Here is a 23,168-nt window from a genome sequence, read left to right as displayed (position 1 = left end):
TTTCTCATGGTTTAAGGATCTGAAGTTTTAGTGGGCGAGGCTTGCCTATGTACACAGGATCATTAATGCCATCCTGGGTAAGATTTTTTGACCTTCTGAGCAATTTTTGGAAGAACAATTTATTTCTCTTAGCAATTTTTAGGTAAAGTTTGGAATATAGTATGGGAGTAGGAAATCAATTTCATTCCCATTGATTGATTTTTTGGAATGGGAATAGGAATCAAATCTCACTCTTATTAGGATTTTGATTCCTCTCTTCTGCCGCCTGCATTCTAATCCTTTTCCACGTATGAAATGCATTGTGACTAAGCAGGCAAATGGAATTCAAGTTTGTTATTGATTTGGGTCTCTTTTGAGATCACAGTATTGAGGTCACTAGCCAGCCATGGAATTGATGTATTGGCCTGTGGGGTAAAGGGTTTTCTCAATGGAATCTGTGGTGATGGTGCTCCAAGGATATGTGTAATGGGTGGCCTGGTTTTCTATCGTCTCCCATGGTCTGTTTTTAGGTGTGTTTTTGGAGCTAATCCAGCCTAGCCAAAGGAAATCTAGGTCACAGTTGTCTCTATACTCGTCTCCCGGAGGAATTTTAAAAAGGATTCTGAATTAATCCTAGCGGATAAAACTTTTACGATCCTAGGCCGCTGTAAAATAATTTGACATGTAAATCATAACACCCTGCCAATCTGATGCTTCCAATGAAACTGTTCGCTTTGTTTCTCTCTATATAATGGTGGAATATAAATATAATTCATCATAAAAAGTAAAAAATCAACTAAAAATTAGAAAATAGCTAAAGTTTTAAGAAATAATGGTTTAAGCTCAATTTTAGGTCTATTTGGATTGACTTTTGGAGAAGTCAATTTTTTTTTTTTCCTTTTTGATCTCATAATAAGAGATTTAGTTTAGTAGCATTATATGCACCATAAAAAAATAAGATTTTTTTACCATAAATGTTTTCATGGCAATGTGGTTTTTGATTAATTAATTTTATCTATGAACAGAAAACTCCATAGCGAAAGTGTAACTCTGTACTACAAATAATATTTATGGCGACAAGTTAAAATATTGGTGACAAAAGGTACCTCTCTACCTTGAAACAGGTTTTGTGGTTTTTTTATACTATTATTATTTTCGTGACATTTTATTTTTTGGTAAAAGATTTCTTTTTTAAATGAATTTTATATTATATCAGTGACAAAATTTCTTTTGGCAAAAGGTTCATTATTGTGACCAATCAAGTTCCACGATCCTTCACTCTATCATCATTTTTCAAAAGAGAATTTTAATTCAATTCAATATTAGACTTATTCTTACACTCATCTCAAATTAAGATTATTTTTTAATAGTCTTGTTAATGAAATAATGAAAAACTGAATATATATATATATATATTTAGAGATAAAAAAATATTTATACCATGGATGAGAAACTAATTTTTAAAATTTTCAAATAGATTGTATATTTTACAATTTTTTATGAACTTCATTTATCTTTTCAACAATAGAATTGTTACAATTCATATATAAAAAAAAGGTGGAATAGTTGATTTTATTTTTCATTCTTGGTCAACATCATTTTTTTTAAGTTGAATGAAAAGGCCCTTTTTTAAAAAAGAAAAATTTATTCATTAACTATTTTAATTTAATGAATAAAAATGTTTATTAATTTGACTCATTTTTTTAATTATTAATATCAAATTTATTCGATATTAAAATAAAAAATGAATACTATATTTTCTATAATTTTATAGAAATACTACTTTAATAAGAGTTTCAAAATTTACAATCATTGCAAATTGCTTTTTTTAGTCACAAAATTTCTATTTTTGTTATAAAAGTAAAATTTGTTTTTTGCAAAAAAATATTTTTAAAAGCATATCGCTTTTAAATATGACATGAGTTTTGTGGCAAATAAAGTAGCGTATATTTTTGCAACAAATAAATTTGTGACAAGCTTTTACTTTGAGTCATTACTTTAGAGTTTAGACTTCGATGGTAATATGTGAAATATATTTGTTATTGAAAAACTTTTATCATGGGAAGTGTACCTTAGAGAAAAACACTTCATCCATTAACAGATTCATGGCCAAAAAAAGAAAATTGTAGTAAAAAGAAATTAGTGATAATATTTTAATTTTGTGACAAAATGTCATATTAGCTATGAAATGTAAATTTTGTGACAGATATGATAGTATGTATAACACTGCCATATCAGTTATGGTAGTGTTGTATATACCACCATATCAACAAATTACTATAGGAGAAACTAGTTGAGTTGCTTGGAAGGACCAATGATTTAGTAGAGGTTACTCCAAAACAGGCAAAGAAAGCCCCAAAGAAAAAGAGTTTTTCATATTGTAAAACAGAACATCAACCACAAGAAATTAGTTTTACCCTCCATGGCTAGGTTGGTCCAGTTGTCGTGGCACTGGTACAAGCCCAATTTGTTGAATGGCAACCCTTCCCTTCAATTTTGATGCTATGCTAAAACACAAAACGAAGTCATTCAGTGTTCCTGGATCCTCCGAAAACACCAACTGGTCTCAATAAATAAATAAATAATAAATAATAGATTAATTCTGGATGAAGCAAATTGCAGATTTAGCCTATTTTCCACCACACCTCACCCCTAAAGGAAAGTAACACTGGGATTCACAAGCTGCAAAAGAAATTGCATGGCAACAGTTGAAAATTTCAAAAACAAATAATAATGAAAGAATCGGGACTGTTTCCGTAATCAACACCTCAGCCCAGTCAAGGTCGTCACCTTGACACAAGTACACATAAAAAGAAAACAAGCTAGAACCAAAGGTTGTAAAGCCGCATTTCTCTCCAAGAAATAGTGCAGTGCTTCCTTTCTTCCATGATCCTATTCTTGAACAATTAGAAACATTTCCTATGCACGATTGATGGCCCAGACTCATCATACTCCGCCTTTGCTATCCACATCTGCACTCAAAAAATGCACTCCAATCAGAAACTATCAAAGATGATTCACGGTTAGAATCATTCACATATAAATCTTTGCAGAAAAGAAGCAAACCTGCTGGAAAGTGCTGAGGGATGCCAAGATGGAGCCTCCAATCCAGACACTGTATTTCCTCTCAGGTGGTGCCACTACCTTGATCTTCATGCTGCTTGGGGCCAGAGCAGTTATTTCCTTGCTCATTCTGTCAGCAATGCCTGGGAACATGGTTGTACCACCACTGAGGACAATGTTACCATAAAGGTCTTTCCTAATATCCACATCACACTTCATGATGGAGTTATATGTGGTCTCATGAATTCCTGATGCTTCCATTCCAATGAAAGATGGCTGGAAAAGGACCTCTGGGCATCGGAAACGCTCAGCTCCAATGGTGATCACCTGCCCATCAGGCAGCTCATAACTCTTCTCAACTGAGGAGCTGGTCTTGGCAGTCTCCAGTTCCTGCTCATAGTCAAGGGCAATATAGGAGAGCTTTTCTTTCATGTCCCTCACAATTTCACGCTCAGCTGTGGTAGTGAACGAGTACCCACGCTCAGTGAGGATTTTCATCATATAATCTGTAAGGTCACGGCCAGCAAGGTCAAGACGAAGGATGGCATGCGGGAGGGCATAACCCTCATAGATAGGGACTGTATGGCTGACACCATCACCAGAGTCCAGCACAATACCTGCACAGAAAATTAAGTACCCACATGAACATCTGTCATTATCACTATAAAGCAGGGGGAGGGGAGAGTAGGTTGGAGGGCGATACATCATCTCCTTGTCATATTTAACAAAATAGCTAACTCCAAGCACAACACTCTATAAAGACCAGCTGCCCCTCATGAAAACCACAGGATGGGGGGTGAACTGAGAAAAGGTTAAGAGTTAATAGTTTCAGCATCCTAATGCCAAAACCAAGACTATGCAGCATCTTAGCACCAACCCAAGTAGGATATTTTCCCTATAATTCCAGAAAGAGAACTCTCTGAAGTTTCAAACTGTGTAAAAACTCAACCAGTTTTAGACTTGCAATGTCAAAATGCATTGAACATTTGGACATGTAGTCTGGGTATTTGAATTTCAGCTCTGTTAACAGCTCTCGAACTCTAATAAGTTGATCGATCGATTGAAATGCTTACCAGTGGTGCGACCACTTGCATACAAGGAAAGAACAGCTTGTATGGCAACATACATAGCAGGAGTGTTAAAGGTCTCAAACATGATTTGGGTCATCTTCTCACGATTAGCCTTAGGGTTGAGAGGAGCTTCAGTTAGGAGAACAGGGTGCTCTTCTGGAGCAACACGAAGCTCATTATAGAAGGTATGATGCCATATCTTCTCCATGTCATCCCAATTGCTCACAATACCATGCTCAATCGGGTATTTTAGGGTTAATATACCACGCTTGGATTGAGCTTCATCTCCTACATATGCATCTTTCTGGCCCATGCCAACCATTACACCAGTGTGACGAGGACGACCTACAATGCTGGGAAACACAGCCCTAGGAGCATCATCTCCTGCAAATCCAGCCTAGAAGATAACATTGCAATCAGTTCTATCAGACGTAATACAAGAAAAAGGCAGACTGTAGAATACAAGCATTCTACTAAACATTCACATAGATAGAATCCTCCTTTGATACCTTAACCATTCCTGTTCCATTATCGCAGACAAGTGGTTGAACATCCTCACCATCTGCCATCTTGCCCTACCTGCTCGATAAACTGCAACTTTAATAAGAGAAAGCAAACAATGCTAAAAATTTCTAATTCCCCCTTTCCCCAATCTTTCAACTAAAATACCATATGATCAATAACAACAACCTATGTTGACTGACAAAACATAAAAATTGAGCCTTAGCAATTAATTGGCAACAAAATTCTGTCCATTTATTTAATTCAAGAGACAGGCACATATAATTCACACCAAGCCATTTGCTTAAGAGACATCAATAATAAGAAATGTGAACAGCCAATGTACATAGGATCATCCTATCCTATAAATAAATAGGTGTACAGGTTGTTTCTTATTTACAGCAAACACTATTCATCCACCAGATAAAGCTCTTCATGTAATAGGCTATTCCAAAATGCAACCATTTCCCATGCTTTACACAGACCTTTCTAAAGAAAGGATGAAAGAGAGCCTGTGGCAAGGGAAAAGACATACATAAATACACACATATGATCTTGCTTTCACTTTTAGCTTCCCAAATTTCACATCCATATGACTTTTAATTTCCAATGCACTTATCCATTAAATGAAGACTGCAAAGATCAGGCTGGACCTCTTAGCCAAGCAAAAAAGAAAGGACTTGGGTGGACCTCATTGTGACATTTCATTTTTTTGCTCCTTTTTACTAGATAACATGAAATAAATATTAAAACCGATATTGCATGAATTTGCTTCTTAGAGCTTCGTTCTCTTTTTCATCTTTTGCCCCAGTTTTTGTTTTGGTTTTTTATTTTCTCTGTTGTTTCTTTCAAATGAGAAAGAAAAGTGCAAAGCATGAAATGGAATCTGTCAAAACCATTCTTTCATATATAAAGGCTCCATGCCTGTTTTCTTACATTTTCAGAAACATGATTTTGAACTTTTTGATTCTGAGGATGAAAAAGGCAAAAAATAAATAAATAAAACATGTTTTTTTTCTGTTGTTTCATTTCTCAACACAAACCAATGATTAACTGATAATATGAGAACACCAAAAACGTTTATATTTCTGGAGAAAAAGATTGGTTTTGATCAAAATCTTCAGAAACCAGCCATTGTGCAAAATCAAATTTTTTGGAATCACCACTAGATTACCTTTCTTGCTTTCCCTTTTAGTGCTAATTTTCATATTGTGTATTGAAGAGCGCACATTCCAAACACATTATATTTGAACCAGCAAAAAATGCATACAAAGTAACCCTTGCTAATCACCATTAGATCCAATGCGCATCCAGAGGAACTCTATTATTACTTACTTATGGATCCACTATGTAACTCAGGATAAATTTTTTACAAAAATGAATTCTAACCACAATATGCTGCAAAACAACACATAAAATGATCATTCCTTAAACCAGAATAAAAGGAATAGAAATTCAAGCAAGAACATGCAAACCAAAATATCATGGATCTCAATTTGGTTTTGATTTCTCCTCCGATGGTTTCTCAGCAATCATACAGATTCCACATAATTCTATTCAAATCGCAATTGCTAATCACATTCAAAAGACTTCGCGGAAACCAAAAGACCAATGAATCCATCCGAATCCAACATAAATATAAAAATTTGGTCTCCAGCACGTTCTCAGCAATCAAACAGACTCGAAATAACAAAGAACAGATCAGACAACCAAATCCACAATTTCATGTCTGTCGAAATGAAAATGTAATCGATGACGATAATTGAATGAAATTAAATATCGGGGAACCAAAATCACAGATCTAAGACCAATTCAAGATCGAGAAAGAAAGAACGAAGAAGCGAGAGAAATGCACCTTTGAGAAACCTAGAGACAGAAAATGGAAAAATATGAATGGGAGAGAACTCAAACGAGCGAAACCAGGCGCGAATAGGACCTAACCAGAAATGAGGGGGTCCCTTATATATACATGAAGAGCTGCTGACTGTATCCACCCTAGATGCACGTGCAACCCGACACGTCAACCTGGGTGGTTTCTCCTGATTCTGATTTCTGGGGTTATCTTCACTCATTCAATCCTCCTTACCGGCTACAGCTTCTTCCGGTTTTCTCTCCTTTTTTCTTTTTTCCTTTTTCCTTTGTCTTTTTTTTTTCTTTAATAATATCATATTTATTATTTTAAAAAATATAATTTAAAAAATACAAAAAGATTGCAAGGACACTGCTACGTGAGACTCGACAAAACGTAAATTTTTAGCCAACAGAGGAGTATTCGTAATACAAGCCTTTCTCAAAAAATGAAGAGGGGATTATTAAATAGAAATAAATATATATTATTTTTTATATTATTCTAAAAAATAATTAAAAATATAAAAAATTGATATTATTTATAAATTTATGATATATTTAAGTTTTTAAATATAATTTTTGTATTTGAAAAATAACTTTAATAATTATTTTCAATTTTTATTTTTATTTTTTTGGGCCATTGCTCAGATGAGCATAATCGGATGGGACCTAAGAAAAGGTAATGAATGGCTCGTAAGAATACAGGCAATCGGTTCAGATAACAGATAATGGGTTCAGGTTCAAGGATATTCACATGCACGTGCTGATGTGACAACTAAAAAGTTGCCCAAATGTCCCATACTGGATGGTTTTAAAAGGGACAGGTTGTTAAAGCCAACTTAAAATATCCCAGCGGTTACCCAGAACTACCTAGAAATAAAAAATTAGAAGAGGCCAACTGGAGGGGACCCATTGCCACAACTTACATCCACACCATCATCATAGCCTACAGACGTGTCCAGCACTTACATCTGAATTTAATTTATATTCCAGAGCAAGCTACACGGCTTGGGATTAGAGATAAAAATTGAGAGTTGAGACTTCTTACACAACTTGGAATGGGATATAGACAAAATGTTGTAAAAGAAAATGTAAGCCACATAAAATGGATGTTTGAAAGACTCAATGAAAGACACCGAGTCAGATCAAATATCAATCAGTTGAGATTTGAGAATATGTTCCAACGAATGAAGTGAGGGCTGTAAATGTATGGGCGAGGGACGAGGTGAGTACAAGGCTCTTGTTCGTCCTCTTCCCTGGTTTACACTAAAAGGATTAGGGAGGACCCACATTAGGGAAATTCTGATTAGCTTTCCTAAAGTCGTTAGATTTGAGAATATCTTCCAAAGAGCTTAAGTGAGGGATACAACTGGTATGCACAAGGTGACATAGTTTTAAATGGTGCACTTTAAGCAAGTCTAAACTCTCGCAACCGCTTTTTGATTATAGCGCCTCGCTTGTAAGACATGTCCTTATTAAAGAGGCGCATTTTGTCGATTTTAAACTTCATTTTTAAATACTTTTATTTATGAAATTTTGAATTATATATTAAAATTTATATAATTTTATTATTGAATGTTCATTTTAAATATTTGATATCTTAAAATTTTTATTAATTAGATATTTAAATTAAATTTTGAATCATATTTTATAAAATTGATACACATAAACGTCACATTTCATTTTAGGCATAGGGATAACAATAGGATGAGGGTTCTAGATGAATCACTCACATCCCAACTTCACCTTATTTATTTATATTTATTCTCATTTCCGTCATTAAATAAATAAATAAATAGAATAAAACAATATGTAACGAGTATAAAAAATTCTTCTTCCCCATCTAGCCCTATTTAAAATTTTTCAAATTTTTTAATTTTAAAATTTCAAAAGTTATGAAAATAAATATTATATATACATATATATAATACTATAAATATTTAAAATTTATTTTTATGATTCATTTATGTTTAAAAAGTTGAAAACTGAAAAAAAAAAAAAAAAAAAAAAAAAAAACTAAAATAATTTTTTATTTAAAATTATATATAATCAAAATGAAACAAGGTGAGGCAAAATCATATTCGAACCCACCCCAAACTCATTCTAAGTTTTTAAAGGCTTTCTAAACTGCCCAAACTCGTTTATTTTTATTCAAAACCTTTCCTTGATATGGGCTGAACAAGTACCCAAAAAATCCCACCTCTTAGACCTAAGCTATAAGAGACTTTTGAACATTAGGTGCACCTTGCACCTAAACTATGGGTTAGAATATACCTTTTTTCTTAGTTTTTATTTGTAAACTTATTTCTCATTCCCTGTAATTGATTACACAAAAGAGGGAGGAGAAACTCAAGACGGAAATCCTAATTAGTTTTGTAATTTCATAATTTTATATTTTATATTTTTAATTTTATAAATACAAAATTATATATAAATTAATATATTATTATTTTTAAAAAAAATTACTTATATTATTTTAAAATTATATAGAAACAATTGTAACAATATACCATATAATGATGATGTGAGACTGCCCCATCCCCAATGAGTTAATTTTTGTCATCCCCATGAGTATTATCCAAGAGCGTCATGAAAGGCATTAGGAGAACTCAACCACGTCCTGTGGCTATACATATGTGAAACTGCTAACAGATTTTATTTTGTTCTTCAGTTTTGTATTACAATGAACAACAGATCAAGCGAGTCATATCCATTCACCAGCACATGCTACGATTCTGAACTTTGAGCTGACCCATTTCTAATTCTCAAAACTCCCAATCTTCAATATTCCATCCTATATTTGCAATTCCTGAGTTCATGAATTTTTAGTTAAAGTTTAATTTATTTATCTTTTAAATATTGAATTAAATGGAGGTTATCATGCAAGCAATTTTGGGTTGTTTGCCATTTCTGAATTCATTATGATTAATGATTTAATACAACTTGCTAGGAGAAAATTGGGATTCAAATGGATTAGATGCTTTGAGCAGGATTTAAAAATAAACTTACAGTATTTTGAAAGGAAATTTTCAAAGAAGCATCCAAAGGAACAACTTACAGCATTTTGTAAAGAACTAAGATCTTTGGATCTAGACAACGGTCCCAGCAATGAAACATCATCAAATAAACGAATTCTAGTTGTTAGGAGCCAAAAGAAGCATCCATCATTTGTCAGACTGTTTCTCCTTTGTTTCCACTGGAGGCAATGTCTGCATACAATGTGTCATAAACTCCATTATGAGATTGAAATTTATCAAACAAGGTAGGAAGTTCAAGCAGCAACTAGAACTAGTGTCAGGCGTTTTATCAAACAGGTCATAGGGGTGGTGGAGAGAATATTACTAGATCCGGCTTGAAGATGTTGTGGACAACGGAGGCGCCTGAAAGAAGCGAAACAATCACAACTACGCACGACCATGCCAACGAAGGAGTACCAGTCGGCTGCCTCCCTCCTCCGAACTTTTGATTCATTCCTCTGCAACCAAATCAAACGAATCAAATTGATGATTAATCTTTTAATTCTTTCGGCTTATTCAGATTTACATTTTGATCATTCTAGAAAGATGTTTGATCTTTTCTACAATTATAACCTCAAATCTGGAAGCAAACTGGACCAAAAGCCATGATTCGGATGGTACATTTGGCACTTTATACAGCTTGCCACTTAATTGAACAAGCCCTCCTAAACTCGGCAAAACCTTGATTTTGACAATTTGAGCTTCGGCTACTTGAATATATCATTTTTTTCCCCCTAATCTAAGGGCGTCGATTTCTAGCAGTTTCTAGAATACACTGCCGATTCATTTCTCCTCCCATTTCTTATTAACCAAACATACACGAAATTCAAAATTTACAATAAAGAAAAAAAAATGCAAACATGATTAATATCAATAATGGATCAACGAAGTTCACATCCTACTTTTTATCAAATCAAACGAAGAAAAATCGAATCGATGAAGATTCGATGGAGAAGTACCTTTGAATACTGCAAGTGAGTGAAGAAATGAAGACTAGGGAGCCTGCGGAAACGATGATGATATAAAAGTGCCTTCTGAAACTGCAAGAGAAGCTTTTACTATCATACATATATATAAATAACAACAAATAAAAAATAAATGACATTTAAAAAATAGGTATGATTTAGAATAACAGTCCCCATTTAAATAACGATTTTTAAAATAAAAAACTATTTTTCAGAAACATTTGATAATTTTCATTTGTTTGCTGATTGTGATTTAAAAAATAATTATAGAAAAATAATTAAAATAAAATAAGTAAAAATTATTTTCTAAAAATATTTAAAATTAAAAAAAATGAAGAATATTTCGATTTTGATTAAGTATTTTTTAAAACAGTATTTTATAGTAGTTTTTTTTTAAAAAAACTGTTCTATAATATTTTGTAGAGTAAAAATATATTTAAAAGATAAAAATATTTTTAATTTTTTTTTATATTTTTATGTGTTTTAAAAATAAATTTTATATAATGTTTTATATTTAATCATTTAAAAATATATATATAATTATATTTTAAAATAATTATTTAAAAATAAGTAAAAACAACTTAAATACATTTTTTGAAAACAACATGTCATTTGTTTTTAAGAACATAAAACTTTTTTTGATTTTCTATTGTGAAACATATATATATATATATAAAACAAAAAACCCTTTTAGAAAAGGGTTTTCAAACCAGGGTCTTTGTTATCTCTTAAGAGAATCATGAGTTTTGTTTCATCGATTTTTAAAATAGTTATTATACGATAAGATGAAAATGGTATAAGTTTTTTTAGAATGAAATATAAATGATCTAAGAATTATTTTAAAATTTTGGATTGGGTTCAAGAATTATCTTATTTCTTCGTGTCTACCTAATTATATAAATAATTAGATAAATAATTTATTTTTATTTTTATTTTTAAACACATAAAATAAAAATTATAAATTTAATATTATCTATTTAGATAAATATTATAAGATTTTAAAATAATAAAAGCGCAACCGACCCGACCCGCCCATTTAAACTTGGTCTGAATGAGAATGAAAATAGGTTTAAATGATCCAAACAGGATCAAGATGAGGTGCTTTACCCAAACGTGTTCCGTTGACAACCCCAATCAACACTCCAAATGGTTCAACTTAATTCTTTTTTTTTTCCGCCATTTTTATCAAATGAAGCCGAGCAACCTCTTAAAAATTGTCTATTTATCTACACTCAGAAACCTCTTAAAAATTAAGATCCCGTCCCATAGTTGATTTTTTAAAAACATTATTTAATATTTTGTAGAATAAAAGTCTATTTAAAAATTTAAAATATTTTAAATCTATTTTTAAAAATATATTTTAATAATCATTTTTATATCTAATGCTTCATTTTTACTCTATATTTGATTCTCGGAAAATTCGAGGGAAAATGCAAAGGAAAGAAAAAATGAAGGAAAATAAAAAATAGAGTTAAAGATGATAAATTATTTTTATTTACTATTTCAAACTTATTTTATTTATTTTAACTCAACGATATAAAAATTAAATAATTTTAAAATGTATAAGTTTCTAACTAATTTTAATTATATTTAATTTTCTTTGAAATATTTTATTGGATAATCAAATATGAGAAAATCATTTTTCTTAGCATTTTTTTTTCTTTTCTTTGTACTTTCCGAGAACCAAACATAATTATTTTTTATATTTATATAATTATTTTTTAAACAATCCTAAAAAAGAAAGTGAAAATAATGAAAATATTTTTAAAATATTTTTTGAAAATACCATTTTTGAAAATAATTTTCTATTATCTAAAGCATAAAAATAGAAAAACAAGTTTGACAACTACATAATAAAAAGTTGTTTTCTATTTTTAAAAATAAAAAAAATATTTTCTATTTTTAAAAATAAAAAATAGAGTATTTTTAAATAACATTTTTAATTGTATAACATTTTTCTTTTATTGTTTTTACTTATTTCATAAGTTGTTTTCACTTGTTTTTTGAATTGTTTTAATTTATTTTTTAAGGTTCGTTTTTTAAAAATAAAACATTACATATAAAAGTTATTTTAAAAACATAAAAAATCAAATTAAAATATTTTAAATTCCCATATTGACATTTCTTTTACAAAATATTGAAAAATAATTTTTAAAAATGGTACTATTTTAAAAAATTGTTATCAAATATGGTCCATAATTTTTATTTTTAAAAAATAAAAAACAATTTTTTGATTGACATGCGTATGTATGTTTGTTTGTTTGTTTTCTTTTCTGTTTTTTTTTTTTTTAGAGAATAAAAAATTATTCTCAAAAGCAATTATGACAGCAAACCTAAAAATTTAGATTGCGAAGAAATTTTAACTTGAATTTTTAGCCCAGTCACTCCTAAGATAAGAGTTTGTCTTTTATCCGAAGTGTGAAATGAAGAATTTAGATCATGAAGAAATCTGAACTTGAATTTTTAGCCTACTCACCCCTAAACTAAGATAAAGAGTTTTGTCTTTTTATCTGAAGTGTGAAGAGTTCTAAAAATTAAGAATTTAGATCATGACGAAATCTGAACATGTCAGAATTCTAAATAATGCTAAAAAAATGTAACAAACAAATTTCAGTTAAAATTTATTTGAAAACAAAATGTAACTTGAAAAACAAATGACACTAGAAAAGACTTGGAAAAACAATCAGGGCAAGGAAATTGATACAATTTCAATGCATCATCTTTATGAACTTGCTCACTTTTTTTTTTCCTCTCTGAAGAGCTATCCGAGTATTTCAACATGCAAACCAGAAGGGTACCAAAATAAGTAGATGTAGAACTGTCCAAACGATAATTTGATAAGAAGAAATAAGAGAATATCCCCCAAGTAGGATCCCAAGGATGGGAACAAATTCAAATGGATTACACTGTCTAAATAGAAAACTAAGCTCACCAAGAGAAAACAGGCATTGAATGTCATCTCTTTTTAGTTCATTTTCCACAAGAATTGACCTTCAAGGATCCCAAATCATGCTGTGAATCCAGACCCTTGAATGAAAAGAGACTAACCGAATGGCAGGCCTGCTTCCCACTTCTACAGGAATGGGGGTAGTATCACCCATCGGCGTGGGTACTTGGGTCTTCCCTCCTTTCCATCAAATAGCTGCACATGACAATGAGCCCAAGTTAAAGAAACAAAAACAGTCTAGCAGACAGGAGAGAGAGACAAGACGGCAAATGAAACCATAGTTTCTTATTTATTCACTCACGATCATGCATCAATGAAGGACATGGATCCAGAAGACAACACTCAAACTGACAATTAAGGATCCTTGTACATTAAGAACATGTCTTTAAAATCTGGGTCCATGGTGTCCTTTGGAATGGATGATAATCAGTTTAATGCTTATTATAAATCTAGGCACGCCAAAGAAAGGACTCTCCCTCGAATCTGTGCTATGTTGATTTTGGTTATGATACACCTTTTTTAAGGTACCGTGACCAAAATTGCAGCAAATTGTAGGACAAATCCATTGACAAATTTGTTTATGATTAACAGTAAATCTTTCCTATAAGATTCCAGGTTCTCAGGTGGGCAAACTCGGACATGTGAATGTATGTGTGTGCTCGCATGTAGAGATGCAGACACATAATCATGCAGAGTTATGCAACATCCTTAATAACAGACAAGCATAAGAAATTCTTAGGAGGAAACATAAATGGAAAAGCACCCAAGGAAATGGATCTGATACAAACTTGAATCAGATAGAAATCCTGAATTAAAGCCCCTATTTATTGTGTAAGAAGCACATGCCTCTTTAAGAGTATGCAAAAGAATTGGAAATAACTTGTTCAGGAAAAGAGAAAAGCAAGTTACCTTCCTCAAACGACGGTGCTTTGCAAGGGCCCAGTTGGTCATGATAGCAGCAGCAACAACAAGAAAGACATAGCCCGCAACAGTCTGTGTTGCAATATTGAAGCCCACCCACTGATAAATCTCTGTTGTGTAATTTGCACATGTCACAATATTGAATAGAAACCCATGAGGAATTTGGTACCCTCCATTTCCATCAGGGCTTCGAAGATTCCTCAACAAGATATGGCAATAGAAGTTTGCAACCTGACAAACCAACCCAAACCCAAACCCAATTTTCATTTGGAGGTCACTAACAGGGGTGTAAAGTGGGTGGTTCACATAGTAAGCAATATAAGAGCCAAAGGTCCAATAATAAGCACAATTCCTGAAAACATTAGAGAGCGGTGAAGTTGCATGACTGAACCGATGCACAAAAAAGGTTTCCATGATACGTTTGAAGTAGTGGAAGCACCAGTAGTACAAGGCATACGTCTGAACTGGGTGGATGAGACGCTCCCCTTTATAACCGAAGTACTGGTAAACAGGGAAGAAGTAGAAGATGGGATATATGAGTAGAGGACCCAAGTACTCCCAGAAGAAAAGTGTCCTATAGGAGATTTGTGGACCCAGATCCTTGAACACTACAGTTAAGTTGCCTGAGTTTCCATCACAATAATCTTTGACACTCTTTTTGTAGTTAAGTGCAACAGGCCTCTCCTTTGAGCCCGGTTGGAGGGGTAGGGTTAGCCGCTGTCTGGAGGGATAGTATTTTTTGGCTGTAAAAGAAAGAAATGTACATCAGTTAACTGAAATCATAGAGCATTACCTCAACCCAACACAAAGAAGAAGAAAAGAGGAATAAAGGAATTATGAAACATAAGTAAAGTGGCCAATTCAGTAAATAACAAGAGCATGGCAAAAAAAAACATGGGACAAGCTAGTTAAAACGGACATCATTGCAAGAATTTAATTGAAGAAATGGCTCTAAGTAGAGATGACAAAATAAGATTCGTACAACCAACATCAAGACAATCGGAAAAAGGCTTTGTTGAGTTGAGTTCTAATTCAGGCATTGCGGGGAGGGGGTTGTTACTAAGGAAACTTTACCACCTTCCTTACATGAACAAAAATATGGGAGAAGGACAAAGGGATGAAAATGCATATAACCCATCTTTTCTCTAAGCATGCACTGCTGGTGACTGAGGCATGTATATAATAAGCTACTTGAATCAAGCCAATATTCCCATTATATAATAAAGTATCACATTTACTTGTAGCACTTCCTTAAGAATTTATATTAAAGGCTCCATTTATATGAAATATCATATTCTTTTCTAAGCTAAATACATCAAACAAAAGAGTAATTTTCATCTCAAATCAATTAACAAAGTTCACTTCAATTTAAAATGAGCACTCGAGTTACATCAATTTTTACACATGAAGGGATTGGGCAAGGGAACTAAGTGCAAGATCAAATGTCGGTCTTCGGTTCTAACATCAAATACTAATCATAGACAACAGTGTAGCAATAACAGAACCATATATCTGACACTTACTTCGCCGATGAATTGCCTCCTGCAGGTCAACCACAGTAGCCTGCAAAATCCAAAGACAAATACAATCAAAATTGCATAGCACAGGGTTCATTTGCATTCTGAGAAATTGTAGGAAAAGATGACAAAATTTAAATTTTGAGTATTAGATCTATTATCCATTGGAATCCCAGAAAACCCATCCCTAACTGAACCTAATACAACCATTTGGCTACCAAAATTTTCAGCTTTTACTAGAAATCAAAACACCGAAGCGCAGAAATTTTAAATCTTCATTTTCTTTCCATTTCCCTCCTGGTTTCCTCGGCAGCCAAACGGAGGGTATAGAGAAACTAAAACATGAGAAATTTTGAAAACCAATGCCAAGATCAGCAACCCTAATACCTAACCTCAAATGAACTATCAAACTCAAAAGTTAGCGAAATTGATCTCTTCTTCCACACCAAGCAAGGCAAGAGCAAGCACTACCTATTCTATCAGAAGATCCACATAACCATCTCAATTTCACCAAATCTTCCACACCCATCTCCAAATCAAAACGAAAAAACCTCAAATAACTTGATCGGGTTCTAACAAATTACAAGTGTTCAGGACTCATTTTTCTTCCATTCTCCTCCACTTTCTTAGTAACCAAACAGAATAAACAAAAACAAAAACAAACACAGATGGCGAAACAAAGACAGAGCCTGAGAGAGAGAGCATACCGACTCATCGAGCTCAAGCCCGCCCTTGATGAGCTCTCTACCACTCCGCGTAACCACCGTGACCTTCATCTCCAAGATGTGATAAAAGGCTCAAATGAGAGAGAATAGAAAGAGAAAGAAATGGACTCTGGATCTGCAAAACAATATCTCCTAGAGGATCAAAACAAGAAGCAGAGGAGGAGAAATCAGGCGCAAAACCCACCTCTAATGTGAGGAGAGCCCAACCCAAGGTCGTTAAATACGAGACTTGAAAGATGATGGGTTGAGTAGTTGGAGGCTCGGAGGAGGCCTTTATTGTTGATCGTGGATATTATTGTGAGCTGGTGTCCAATGTCCATACAAAGGTAATTAATTGTGTATGGTTGGGGTAGGACAGCTAACTTCTGTGAGCTGATCACCCAACTCTTTTTCATTCAACACTTTGTTCATGCCCTACTGGAGGTCTTCCAATTCCTCCCACACCCACAGCTGCATTGGGTTAAGGTTCCACACCCTGCTAAAAAAATAAAAATAAAAATAAAAATAAAAATCAATCAATCCTTGGTAGATTAAATTTTGAAATATCAAATAAATGATAGTGAAGTATAAAATTAAAAGATCGAAAGTTGTACACGTGGCACTATGAGATTGGCGGTGTCTTTTATAGTAGTAGGACCCATAAAAAGTCCTTATTTTATAGTAGTGCAAAATGGGCTAAATTTAGGAACCAATCTTCAATTATTTTACCATGTAACCCTACACGGCTACACCTCTTGTAAATTTATGGGCCATATTGGTCATGACCATGAAATGGGCCGGTTTAAATAGGACATCATCCAACCCATCTTTTCAAACAACCCAACAAATTTAAATGAAACCTAAATGAGTTGGTTGGCAGCCATAGGATTCAATAAGGAGATTACTAAATCAAGTTGTTGATTGGGCCGTTAGGATTAAATATCTTGGGCCCATGGTGGTTTGATGAAAGGTAGTCCATGACTACGACCCATCCCCGTCTTTATTCATGTTAACTAAAAGTGGATCACATGTACGGCCCTATATTGGATAGTAGAGTTTTTAATTCCTCATTCCCACGCTTTATGTAATTGAACTCTTGTGCACATACCTCGATTTGCAACAAGAAATTGCTGCAACTAATATAAAATATAGAAAAAAATAAAGAAAAAATAAAAAAATAAGTTAAATTCATAGTTAAGAAAATATTTAAAACACAATCAATGTTTTGTGGCCCATTTTTATTATTCTCAATATTTCTAATTACCAATTGTGGGTCCAAGTTATACATAACTTTTTGAAAGGACAAAAACTATGGTAATAATTTCAAAATACTTTTCAAGGTGTTTCTAAATCCTTGAAAGAGCTTGAATTTCACTTCAAGGATTGAGATAACAATAGTAACAAAATTATTACATGAATCACATGTGCACATCCGCTATTTCCATTGATATGTCATTTAGTTACTTTGAGATAACAAAAAAAGTTTAAAACTTCTTATCTACTCATTATGTTCGGGAGATTTGGTTTAATAGTGTCACATTCTTGTCATTTTGTATCACATGAAACTTGTATTAAGTCAATTTGACAATGACTTTTATTTATAAGTTGTTTTTTTATGATTAACTTGCCTTATCTCAATCTCAATTGGAAACATGCAAAATTATTTGAAAAACATCGAGATAAGTTATAATTAAATCAATTTCTCACAACACTAAATGATTCATTCTCCCCTTGATGGTGCATTGATGGAAATTTTGTTTGAAGAGACTTGAAAGAATACCATGCATAGCCAACCAATTAAAGGACTATCAACTCTTAAGATTAGAAAACAATCATGGCTACTCCATAAGTAAGCACAAAAGCTCCTAAACATCTTGCTTTCAAGTCTTTCCACCAACATAATAACCATTCACATAATCATTTCCAAAGTCAACCTATTTAAGAGGAATACATGTGTAATGCTATCATTGATATTGTCATAAGCCAATGCATATTATTGAGGATTGCCACAAACTCATCAACAAAAAGATTACAACAATTATCACTAGTACTCCGCCAATATATAAAGATTCATCTTCTTGTCCATCTATATCCTTTGCAAAACTTAAAGCAACAATCAACTAGGTTTTGTCTTGTATTACTCTACAAGAATAAGGTAACTATTAATTTTGTATTACTTATCATCTTTACTCTCTATCGTGTGCATGTATATATATATATTTCATTTATTTTCTTCCTTCTATTTTTTTTGTTGACATAAACTTCTTAATAAAAAACTTAAAGGACATTTTATTTTATGAAGAGACTAGCGGTTAAAAATTACTTTTAGTCTTTTTTTTTTGAATAATAATTTTAAAATTTTGCTTAGTAAAATATCACACAAGAAAAAATGCATGACAATAACATATTATACCAAGATGAACTATTAAAAACCCTAAAATCATAATTTAGTTTATATATATATATATTCTTTTTACAAGCCCTTTAAAAAACTTTATTGGCTACCAAATCTTATATTCACTAATCCTCTCAAATACCTTCTTTCTTCTCAATTTTTTTTTTTTTACATCTTCCATTAAGAAAATTCATAATTTGTACAAAAAAAAAATAAAAATGAAAAAGGGTTTAAAGAGAGGGTTAGTGGATGACTAGATACCAATTTTCTCTTTTAGAAAGTGAAAGTCATATTTAGAGAGGGTTTGTTTTTTTTTTTGGTGTCATTTTACACTTGGGAGAAATTAGAGAGTATTTAAGAAGCCATATTTTTACTTTTAGTTGAAATTTTACATATAGACTTAAGGAGGGAAGGGAAGAAAGTTGAAGAGAAAAGAAATAGGGGGGAAATAAGCTTATGATATTAATAGTTGTAGTCATACTATATTTACTAAAGAATTGTTATTGATCGAAAATTGCAAGGATATGTATTACTAAAAGTTAAGGATCTATTTGATAATATTTTAAAAAATTATTATCAAAAACCAATTTTTAAGAATCATTCTTAAAAATAATTTTAAATTATTTTCATGTAATATTTAAGAAGTTTAAAATATTGTCTGTATCTTCAATTATTGCTTAAAACACTTGCTTCAAAAAACAATTTTTTTTTAGAACTAATTCTCTTAATGTGTTTCTAATTTAAAAAACCATTTTTCGTACTAATAATAAAAATAGTTCTCCTTAAAAACCGTTCTCAAACACACCAAAGAAATTTGATTGGTACCGCTTTTTAGGCTTAGAAATGTGGGTCTTGGAAGTCGGCCCGTAATCCACACCAGTTTTGAGATAACTTGGGTCTACCTATTTGCAACCCAATGGGCCTCAAAGATCGTTAGAACCATGTTGCAATTGGAGTCTACTTTACTCATGTGCCCTCCAAGCTTAGATACTCCAAAACAATTCAATTTGATTAATAAATTTTCAAAATTTAATGGATCATATTAATCCAAAACAAAATTAGAGTCCACACGATGGTCTATCTATTGGCCTCGTGCATCTGGTTAACTATTTGGAACGCCAAAAGCTAATGTGAACATCGGAAAGAGAGGGGAAAAAAAATGAAGTTGGCTGAAGAAGATTAAGGCAAGTCTCGCATTCCCATTTATATTATCGACTTTATTGGGCCCAAATGTTCAACATAAATACCAAATGAAAGGCCTAAGAAGTCTCCCATGGCCCCATCAGAAGGCAAAAGGGATGAAAGACCCATTGCAGCCCAGTCCTACACAACTCATAAGTCGCTGAGTGGTTTTAACTTTTCCACTTGACCCAGACCCTTCTCCTCAACTCATTTATGGAACAGAATCAACAGATGGCTTCCTACCCCTTGATGTTCCACGTAACACGAAAGAGGCTAGTAATTCCGACGCGAGCGGCATTGGTTTCTTTAGCAATGAGGTGGCAGGACTGCGAAAGTGGGGTGGTGAATTTTGTGGGTTTAATAAATGAATGGCCCAAGGAAGGCCCTCATCTAGTTTCCTAACGACTGACATTGCCTTCCAGTCCAACGCCACCCTGTACTCCCTTCCCACCGGCCACAGAACTTCTATATATATGTTTCTGATGCGACGTGGTCAAGTCTTTTAAAATTCAAATTGAAGTGAATATGTGTTTGACTCAACATCTTAATATACAGTACTTATGGACCAAGTTTAAGTCTTTTAAAATATTCAAATTGAAGTGAATATGTGTTTGACTCAACATCTTAATATACAATACTTATGGGCCAAGTTTAAGCAAATTAGAGTGTGGCTCCGGCCCAGTGAATATGTGTACGCAGGACTCGATATTTTTATATATAGAACTTCAGGGCCAAGTTCAACCAGGTTGGCCCGTGGGGTAGTAGGGTCCTCCCTATAAAGTTCTTAAGGGCCAAGTTTAATCAAAATTAATGAAGTGAATATGGGCATGTGGTATCTCTATAAATAGGGTCTTCCCCTGCCTCTTTCAGCCATACCCTTCAACAGCTACTGCTTCTTCAGTTTTTCTTCATCTTTCTATCTCTGGATTGATTCCATTCTTATATTTCTTCTTTTATTAGCATTTTCAATTGAGGTATTGATTGAATGGAGACCGCGGGCAGCAATCACTTTAGCCATCCGGAGCACCCACTGGAGCTAAAAAACTACAAAAAGCCTTACACTTGCGACGGATGCAAGGAGCCAGGATTCGGATCAAGATACAGATGTGAGGCCTGCGACTTCGATCTCCACAAGGACTGCATGTTCCCTGCTGAAACCACTACCCATGACTTCTTCGGAAACGCCACCTTCAAATTTCTCCCTCGACCACCCAATCTAAAGTGCCAAGAGAAGCACTGCAGGAACAAGTGCAAAAGCTACTGTGATGCCTGTGGAAAGGTCGTGAAGGGCTTTGTTTACCACAATGCGGCACACAACTTGGATTTGCATCCATGCTGCCGCAACCTCGAGACTAAAATGGACATCCACGGCGAGGAGTTTTGGCTCCAAGATAAGGTGTCAAGGCGGTGCAATTGGTGCAGGAAGAAGAAGCTTCAGGGCAGAGGCTCAGGCGTCCAAGGCTGGGCTTACGCATCAAGCAACGAAGACTACTATTTTCATGTGGGCTGTGTGCCGGAGATGATGCTGGATGCTTGGCAAAATGACGGTGGTATTGGCAATGATGATGATGATGATAAGAGTGTAGCAGCGGTGAGTAAAATGAAGATGCAGCTGCAACGCAATTCAAAGGGAAATAGGGGGAGAGGAAACAAGTATTGGAAGATGCTGAAGTCAATCTTGAAGATTATAGTGTCTGTTTTATTAGGGGATCCAACCATAACTCTCGCTTGTGTGGTTGCAGAGTCGCTTCTCTCCAAGTAATATTTTATATTTTTTAGGTTTATGTTTCATTTGTATGGATGAGTGTTAGTATGCATTGAGCTTTGATAATTTTATTTAGCTTATCTCCAAGAGTAATAGTGTTGATGCACGACCCAAATTTCGGGTAACTTAGAAGCATGAACCAAGTAAAAGGTTTGATCTAAGGGGGTGTTTGGTAATATCCAAACAGGGAATATAATATTTTGTTTTCATTCCTATTTCTCAATGGATACAAATGAATTTAGTGATTCCATTTCTAACATTTAGATGAACTTATGAATGCAAGATTAAAATGATTATTTGTTTCAATTCCGATGTTTGATAATAATAAGAATGGAAATGAAAAAAAAAAAAATTTACAATAATATCCTTCCATATAATTTAAAATAATTTTTTTTATTTAAAAATAAATAAATTTTGAGAGTTTTTTTTTTTGTAATTAAATAATAAGACTAAATATATATATATACTCAATAAATAAAAAATTAACCATAAAAAATCAGTTAACCGGAATGTACAAATATTCAATTATCATTTTTATTAAAAATTTGAATAAATTGTCATGCTTAAGTAGTTATAAAATTATATTTTACAATATGTATATATATATATATATATATATATATATATATATATATATATATTCTCAAAGTTAGCAATTGTTTTTCCTATTTCCAAAAAAGGAAATAAAAAAATTCAAATTTCATTCAAAACCCTAAAAATTAGAAATTGAAAATTTTTTCTAAATGTCATGGAAGGTTTGATCGATTCGGTTTGAGATAATCACTTGTTGCATAGAAGTGGATGATGAATGAGTCTCTAGCTTTGCAGAGAAGATAAGCATCGGACTTGAAGAATGAGATAAGAGGGTAAAATAGTAAATTTAAGTTATTTTATATTATCAAATGAGTTTAATGAATCAGAATACCACATACTTTTGATGAATTCAAATCTGACTTATAAGTTTGATTTGATTTATACCTGAATAATTTTTTATTCAATTTCTGTCTTCTTAACATTTATCCAAATATAAGAATAAGGGAGAAAATAAATGAGATGTTTATTCCCACTCCCTATTCCCGTGTACCAAACACCTCTTAAGGGTTTGCTTTATCTAAATTCGTAATCAATTAAAACATCTTGAATTTGTTTTTTCCAAAAATAAATCACAATTTAAATCAAAACAAAACTTCAATTTACCAATATAGAAACCAATATTAAAAGTAACATGAGAAAGTAAAAATCATTAAATTCTCTAATATAAGTCTGTAATAAAAGTTCACAGTTTGAACAAGTT

General features: G+C 32.8%; 3 protein-coding genes and 1 long non-coding RNA gene across 6 annotated transcripts; 1 reads left to right on the top strand and 3 right to left on the bottom strand.

The window, feature by feature from the left end:
- Positions 1–2,542: 2,542 nt before the first annotated feature.
- Positions 2,543–6,570, bottom strand: LOC117928118 (actin-1). 2 transcript variants are annotated; one of them, XM_034847974.1, is made up of 5 exons: positions 6,469–6,570; positions 4,622–4,691; positions 4,116–4,509; positions 3,046–3,659; positions 2,543–2,951 (listed from the first exon to the last, which is right to left on the bottom strand). In XM_034847974.1, the coding sequence occupies exons 2-5, from the start codon at positions 4,679–4,681 to the stop codon at positions 2,886–2,888; spliced, it is 1,134 nt and encodes a 377-aa protein (XP_034703865.1). In that variant the 5' UTR covers positions 4,682–4,691; positions 6,469–6,570; the 3' UTR covers positions 2,543–2,885. The 2 variants fall into 2 exon arrangements, with proteins under 2 accessions (XP_034703865.1, XP_034703866.1); XM_034847975.1 differs by having other exon boundaries at positions 4,622–4,703; positions 6,469–6,550.
- A 2,524-nt stretch (positions 6,571–9,094) lies between these two features.
- On the bottom strand, positions 9,095–10,512 carry LOC117929098. Of its 2 annotated transcripts, XR_004653697.1 has the most exons (4): positions 10,438–10,512; positions 9,804–9,936; positions 9,520–9,670; positions 9,095–9,270 (listed from the first exon to the last, which is right to left on the bottom strand). It is a non-coding gene; the product is annotated as an uncharacterized LOC117929098 (long non-coding RNA). The 2 variants fall into 2 exon arrangements; XR_004653696.1 differs by lacking the exon at positions 9,095–9,270 and having other exon boundaries at positions 9,409–9,670.
- Positions 10,513–13,250: 2,738 nt separating this feature from the next.
- On the bottom strand, positions 13,251–16,825 carry LOC117929129 (very-long-chain enoyl-CoA reductase). The gene is made up of 4 exons (XM_034849346.1): positions 16,536–16,825; positions 15,835–15,874; positions 14,300–15,054; positions 13,251–13,585 (listed from the first exon to the last, which is right to left on the bottom strand). Exons 1-4 carry the CDS (start codon positions 16,602–16,604, stop codon positions 13,517–13,519), a joined length of 933 nt encoding a protein of 310 aa, XP_034705237.1. The 5' UTR covers positions 16,605–16,825; the 3' UTR covers positions 13,251–13,516.
- Positions 16,826–21,043: 4,218 nt separating this feature from the next.
- Positions 21,044–22,031, top strand: LOC117929302. Its single transcript, XM_034849580.1, has one exon. It carries the CDS (start codon positions 21,095–21,097, stop codon positions 21,869–21,871), a length of 777 nt encoding a protein of 258 aa, XP_034705471.1. The 5' UTR covers positions 21,044–21,094; the 3' UTR covers positions 21,872–22,031.
- The last annotated feature ends 1,137 nt before the right edge of the window (positions 22,032–23,168 follow it).

The sequence above is a fragment of the Vitis riparia genome, chromosome 13 (genome assembly GCF_004353265.1).
Source record: "Vitis riparia cultivar Riparia Gloire de Montpellier isolate 1030 chromosome 13, EGFV_Vit.rip_1.0, whole genome shotgun sequence".
Taxonomy (NCBI): domain Eukaryota; kingdom Viridiplantae; phylum Streptophyta; class Magnoliopsida; order Vitales; family Vitaceae; genus Vitis; species Vitis riparia.
The sequence above is the reverse complement of the archived record's forward strand: the minus strand, read 5'-3'. Positions and strand labels throughout refer to the sequence as shown.

Bases quoted from the DNA above. Each gene is read 5' to 3' on its own strand.
- LOC117928118 (XM_034847974.1), bottom strand. From the start codon at position 4,681: ATGGCAGATGGTGAGGATGTTCAACCACTTGTCTGCGATAATGGAACA. The intron at 4,510-4,621 runs GTATCAAAGGAG...GTTATCTTCTAG, and splicing joins ATGGAACAGGAATGGTTAAG to GCTGGATTTGCAGGAGATGA. The intron at 3,660-4,115 runs GTAAGCATTTCA...TTTTCTGTGCAG, and splicing joins TGCAAGTGGTCGCACCACTG to GTATTGTGCTGGACTCTGGT.
- LOC117929129 (XM_034849346.1), bottom strand. From the start codon at position 16,604: ATGAAGGTCACGGTGGTTACGCGGAGTGGTAGAGAGCTCATCAAGGGC. The intron at 15,875-16,535 runs GTATGCTCTCTC...TGGATTTTGCAG, and splicing joins GGCTTGAGCTCGATGAGTCG to GCTACTGTGGTTGACCTGCA. The intron at 15,055-15,834 runs GTAAGTGTCAGA...TTTCTTTTACAG, and splicing joins GGAGGCAATTCATCGGCGAA to CCAAAAAATACTATCCCTCC.
- LOC117929302 (XM_034849580.1), top strand. From the start codon at position 21,095: ATGGAGACCGCGGGCAGCAATCACTTTAGCCATCCGGAGCACCCACTG.